The sequence below is a fragment of the Hippoglossus hippoglossus genome, chromosome 4 (assembly GCF_009819705.1).
Source record: "Hippoglossus hippoglossus isolate fHipHip1 chromosome 4, fHipHip1.pri, whole genome shotgun sequence".
NCBI classification, from domain to species: domain Eukaryota; kingdom Metazoa; phylum Chordata; class Actinopteri; order Pleuronectiformes; family Pleuronectidae; genus Hippoglossus; species Hippoglossus hippoglossus.
In genome coordinates, this window is record NC_047154.1 from 12,225,245 (window position 1) to 12,231,732 (window position 6,488).

Below are 6,488 nucleotides of genomic sequence, written 5' to 3' on the forward strand. Positions count from 1 at the left end.
ATAGCTGCTTGACACAGATATGAGGGGGTTGGATCCGTCAGCATGCATTCGCTGAATGAGCTGACTCAAGCCCCAGGAGAGAGGGATGAAAGAAAGAGAGAAGAATGTTACAGATGGGGAGAGAGGAGGAATTGGACATGCATTTGTGTTGTGTGACAATTTTTGAGAGTACATATTTTCGCAGAAATAAGAATTAGCCTGATAAGGGTGCCAGTCGCAGACTAAAAAGAGGGACAATGCATCTTCACTTCCTCCCACTTAAGATGCTTTGGCTTCACTTTTGCGGAGCAGTTGTATCGTCCATTTGTACAAACAGTCTATGATGCCAAATAAAAAGTGAAGAAATCTCCATAGTTATTATGTTTCATTCATTCATTCACCAGCATTAACATCCATAGAGCATTTTCTCCTCTTCATGTTGTTCTTTTTCCCCCCCCCATTAAGGGATCTAGTTTGAACTCTAACAGATCACTTGCAGTTGTCGTACTTTGGTTTCCTAAAAGAAATATGTCAACTCCTCTGCCCATTTTATGATGATATTTAGTCTGCATACATTACAACACACACATGCACACAAATACACACACACACACCTTTACTCAGTCAGAACCTCACACTCTCCCCTCTTTGTAATCCCATCTCATCTTGCCGACACTGTTGTTAGAAGCCTCCTCTCACTCCGCAGCCTCTCAAGCGCAGCCTTTGAACTGGGCTGCCAAGAAAGTGTAACACCGCGTGCCTTTTTCTTAGACTTTCAGGAATGATCAGGAACATTATCATGATAAAACTGGCAGGGGTGAGGAGCTGAGTGGAAGCAGAGGGCCCTGACCCCCCAAAAAAGCAAGCAAGAGGCTTGAATATTGTCAACGTGTTGTTAATAAGCTGCAGGAGAGGGCTGAGGTGTGTGAGCGTTTGAATTCCTGCGTGTGTGTGTGTGCAAATTCTTTGCATGTGTAGGTTTGTGTATATGTGAGACTTCAAATATGAACTCTGCCGTCAGGGTGTGTGTGTAGCAGGTTGTGATGTCAGGGTACATTACAGCTTATTGCTGGGTTGAGTGACACGCAGGATTATCAGCTAATGGTAGAAATAAAAAACGGCTTTCATCAGCGTGGGGATCGGACCCGCATGTTTGATGTTGGTCTCAAAGAATCATGTAGGAGGTGAAGGAAAAGTAGAGAGAGGTGGAGGGCGGGTGGGAGGTTGAGTGTCGACAATACGGGGTCATTACAGAGCATCAAGTGGGTCTACTCGATGATGAGTGAACTTACATTTCAAGAGTCCCTGCTATCTTACAGATCCTCAACAATCCTCTTACTTTCTTCACTCTACGGCAGTTACTGTCACTGCCACAATCTCCTGACACCATGTGTGGTAACATTCTTCTATCTGTGCTTCCACCATGCCACTTCCTGAGAAGACAATATGCATATTATAGTGTCCATCTATTATCTTTGAGGGTTTGGGGGGTTTATCTGGAGCCAATCCCACCTGTGATGCACTAGTGGCCTGTCCATGAGCAGGATAGATTATGAATGGATGGATGGATGTTTTTAGCACCAAAATGCTTTACTATGAATCACAATTGAGATTGAAACTACTTAAAGAGAAGAAATCGGAGACCCCCCCAAAAATAGTTTTGGGGGGGTCTCTCTTCTCTCTCCGTAATGACCTTTGTTCTACTTTTGTTTTGTCTACTGATAGGCCACTTCCTGGGGAACCACAGCGTGCTGGACATCCTCAGGCAGGAGGGTTACGAGATCATCCACACGCCCTCCGATTACCAGGAGCCGGTCGCAGAGTGAGTACGCACTGAAGAGTGTAACAGAGCGTGTCATTTCATTAAAGCACTGTGGTTAGAGAGAAACAAAAACTTATGTTATTGAAAAGCAGCGAGAGTAACATGATTACTTATTTCAGCTGAATAATACAGTGTTGTGCAGGTAATCAGTCACAGCTAGGTTACACTTTGAAACCAAACCACCAGTCTCCCAACCTGACAAGATAATGAATGGAAAGAAGAGTGTGGTTATGTTTCAGCATCAATCTGATAATGTTATGGTAATATGAAATGTGAGAGAGGTTCTGTCCAAACTGCGCTCTGTAACAAATAAAAGCTAATGCAGGAATCCTTTTGAAAGCTCATCAACTCCCTCACCTTCCTCACTGCTGCAGCAGCCGCCTGCCAACGGCGCGCTGCCAGTGGTGGTTCTGTCTGTTCTCAGCAGCCACTGTTACCACAGTCAACACAAACACACACACATACATTCAAACTCACACACCTTACACAGAGGCTTGGCAGCATTTCTTCAACGAACCCTCTTTATATTACACTGTGTGTGTGTGTGTGTTTGTGTGTGTGTGTGTGTGTATTCCTGTACTTATATCTCAGTGAGGACCATTTTCAGCATAGATCCTACAGAGTGAGGACATTTTGGAAAGTGAGGACTGTTTGAGGGTTAAGACTTGGTTTTAGGTTTAGGGTTAGGTATTTAGTTTGGATGGTTAGAGTTAGGGTATGGGGCTAGGGAATGCATTATGCCAATGAGTGTCCTCAATAAGATAGAAGTACGTGTGTGTTTGTCTGTATGTGAGTACTCATTTTTGTTACCTCTTTAGGATCTTTTTCATCATGTCCTTGTCAGGACCAGTTGACCTCATGGGGACCAAAGCCTGGTCCCCATGAGGCAAAACCATAATTTCTGACCTCCTGGTTAAGGTTAGAGGCAAGATGTGAATTGAATTTAGGTTACGGTTAGGTTTAGCCATGAATTGGCTGTGGTTGAGATTATGGATAAGGTCCTGGTTAGGTTGTCGGCAATGTCAATTGAACGTCAATGTAGTTGGGGTTAGAGTTAAGTTTAGGTTTGAGTTTGAATGAGTGTAATAAGGGTAAGGGGCTAGGGAATGCACAATGCCAACGAGGGTCCTCACTTAAACAAACATACAAGAATGTGTGTGTGTGTTTGTGTGTGCACCATTTGGCAGCTCCCCCCCTCCACCTACAGGGTTGATCCATGGGCCTATAAAATAGTAACAACAGCAACTTGAATCATGGTGGAAATGGAAAAACAAGGCACAACAAGGGGAATCTCTTTAGAACTGGAAAAACATACAGCCAGGGTTTTTCTTTTTTTTTTTTACAAACTTCTCACTGCTAAATTACAGCTGTGAACGTAGCCTCCCTATCTCCCTCCGCCCTGCGTGCAGAGTTGTGGGCTTCAGCCGGTGGTTCTGGTTTTAAAAGCTGACAAGTGGACTGACTTACTGTGGTCACAAAACACTCACGTATGCTGCACACACACACAACCACACGACCACACGCTCACACGTGTGCATGCTCGCAGACGCTGTGAAGCTCCCCGATACAAGGTGATGTGACAGGCGAGGGAAAACACCACAAGATGGCTGCATGCAAGGTGTTTATGGAAGCTCGTAGCCTCAGCCCTGGAGTGTGTCGACTCCACTGGCACAAGGTCTTTAGGAGTGATTATATGAGTGAGTGACTGACAGAGCGGACTGGAGCTGGGTTTGGCTCCACAGTAGCTTGACCACAGGCCTGGAGTTATCATCGCCCAAACCAAAACCATCAAGACCTGAATGGGTGTTTCTGATGCCTGTAGCAGACGTGCACACCATCAATTTACGATCGCAGATGAGACAAATGCTAATCATGAGTGAGCAGTGGAAATCGTGACTAAAACCATCCATCATATCATGTTTAGTATCACTAAAGTTTGACGTCAACATAAGAATCTCCTCTTACCGTATTTTTTACTTTCTACTGCTTGTTTCTTACATGACGTGGATAATACTTCTTTTTTTTTAATGTCCCATGCACCTTGAAGCACAAATTTATTTTCGAGCCGTGCTGACAGGGAAAGAACAAGAGCAGAGAAAGTATGAGTAATGGATGGAAGAAAGAGGAGCATGGCAAAAGTCTGTGAGTAGACCGGGAGATTCTGGGTGGTCTGCTTTGGACAGATGTCAGTTTGACGCAGCAGTCCGGTCACTGGAGTTACAACATCCTCTGTTGCCTGTTGGGTAATTCTGCCACTCAGTGCAGTGTTTATAGAGCTCAGCATCCTATTTGGAGTTCATATCCTTGATTGAACTTGATAGAAAGGGGCTGTAAGTGAAAAGTAATGAAGTGGTCAGGGACCACAAACAAAAATATTCACTGGCAGCAAGTCTAAAGTATTAAAAGGTCTGAGACGAGGCCTGACAAAGACAAACATTCTTATTATTTAACTATACCGCAAAGGTTTTAGTGACACACCGAGGATTTAGACAGTCCAAAAAATCACAGGAAAGCTTTTAATGAGGACAAACTAATTTCATTTATCCTGTATTTCCTGTGCTCCAGGAGTAAACCAGCTGAGGAGCCTGCAGCAGGTTCCAGTGATGAGAGCCCAGACTCCAGCACTGTGTCTCCCACCAGCTGGGAGACCAGTTCATCAGAGCTGGAGCTGGAAGACTTAGACCACATCCCTGGACTCGGAGACGAGGAGCTGCCTCACATGCTGCTCCCCGACAGTCTGAGCCAGCTGGAGGATTTTGGACGACACAAGCGTCCACGCAAAGCTCACCGCGGACATGGCAGACCTCGTCTCTTCAGTGACCTGTGGGTTCGCATCGGGGACGGGTGAGATATCTAATATTTACATCGACAGTGGTCATTTTTTTGTTTAAAAAAATAACCGGAGGAGTTCTTATTCTCTTAAGAATGAAGACTTAGATGTAGATACTCGATGAAAATCTAACTTTAAAGTATTTAAGTATATAAAATCTGCCTATGACAAAAAAATGAAATATTAACATTAAAATTAAACATTTCACCATAAAGAGACATTTATATCATTTTCAAATATCGATTTGTGTGTGAATGTAACTTGTGACTCGATTAGACTTGAAGAAATATAAAATACATATATAAATAGATCCAATTATATCCGTTTTTCAGTTAAAGAAACTATTGCAAAATTAAGTAATGCCGCTAAAGACGTATTAATAATAACACCTCTATAGTCCCTCCAATGAGTTTCTTGTCAGATGTCAAAATAGTGAAAAATATCCTCCACTCCAAGGTGGCGTCTTCAAATTTACTGTTTTGTAAAGACAGCAGATTTTAGTATCATAAACGACAAAGAAAATCAGTAAATATTTAACAAGTAACACATTTAACAAGCTGGATTTAGTGCTTTTTTAAATTTTTTGCTAAAAAATGTCATGAGAAATCAGTTAATCAATTGCCACAATTGTTGCTGCTCATTGTACATTTTAGTTTCAGCTCTAGTTTTAAGCTTAAACCCTGACTTATTCTGTCCTCTTTCCTCCAGCACAACCCCGCCACCTAATGTCAGGATAGTCAACGGCTATGTGACCGTGGACCCTCCTCTGACCCACCAGGAGCAGCGCAGACTGGTGGAGATCTACGCCACCAAGCAACAGCCCGATCCCCCTTCCTCCACCTCGCCCAGTCCAACCTCAGCTCAGCCAGCTTCGGTCCACGGCACACTCACACTGTCCTGTCTCTTAGCCTGGATGTTATCACACATGCTGTTTACCTCCTGACCACAGGACAGCGTTATCTCACAGGCAAAACACTCAGACACTAGTGTTTCCGTACCAGAGCAGTGGAATGCATCTGATAAACAGGGAATGGCCGTCAACACATGCAGACAAGAGGATGGAGGAATATTTTAGTCGGGACTTGACGTGCTGAGGTGGGACGACCCTGCTGCCTTCACCACAGGGAGGCCTCAGGCCTGCCGACATGTCAAGTCTGACAAAGTGTGGAATAAGCTCTCAGCCGTGGTCGGAGTCTTCAAGCCTCATGAAAGTATTACGATAGAATAACAAACACATAGCACAGAGAAGACCCCTCAATTTGAAGAGTTTGTGTGGTGGAGTCTTCTACCTAATAAACATGTAATACTGTATAGAAAAGTAAGACTGACAATAATAACGAGGATAGAACATACTAATAAAAGCTGTAACTCTGTGATAAATGAGTTGAATGCAGTAGAGTCGAGCAGGGCTGTGTAGGAGGTGACGCACTCACGTCGCTACTTTTGTAAATTGTGCATTTTGTTCATAAATAAATATTGTATATTTATTATTTCTGGGAGAAAAGAGTATATTTTCTTGTTTTTTGAAGAAAATGAAAATAATAAATTTTGAAAAATAATGAAGTGTCCAATGATTTTTTTTTCTCCTGTCCAGCAGACGGATGATGTGGCTTGAAGATAATGGGCAAGAACCTGAAAGCAAAATATAGAATAAATCAATAACAGCCTCATAAAGAGAGCGAGCACACTTTGTGCTTTCTATATGTATTCTCATTATATTCTAAATTAAAGACATTTTAGTTTAATAAGTAACTACAGTAAACTCTTTTTGGATGTATTATGTGGCAACCAGTAATTCATTTAATATACAGACCCAGTGCACATTATTGAACCCAGTGTTTAGTAATGTGTGTATAT

At 42.8% G+C, this 6,488-nt stretch overlaps 1 protein-coding gene across 1 annotated transcript in view; it reads left to right on the forward strand.

The window, feature by feature from the left end:
* Window positions 1–6,170, forward strand: part of trabd2b (TraB domain containing 2B) — a 68,993-nt gene extending 62,823 nt beyond the window's left edge. The window contains exons 5-7 of the mRNA XM_034582651.1: window positions 1,705–1,801; window positions 4,367–4,645; window positions 5,340–6,170. Coding sequence (XP_034438542.1) covers window positions 1,705–1,801; window positions 4,367–4,645; window positions 5,340–5,574 — 611 coding nt within the window. The 3' untranslated portion in view covers window positions 5,575–6,170. The remainder of the gene's footprint in view (window positions 1–1,704; window positions 1,802–4,366; window positions 4,646–5,339) is intronic.
* Window positions 6,171–6,488: the final 318 nt, after the last annotated feature.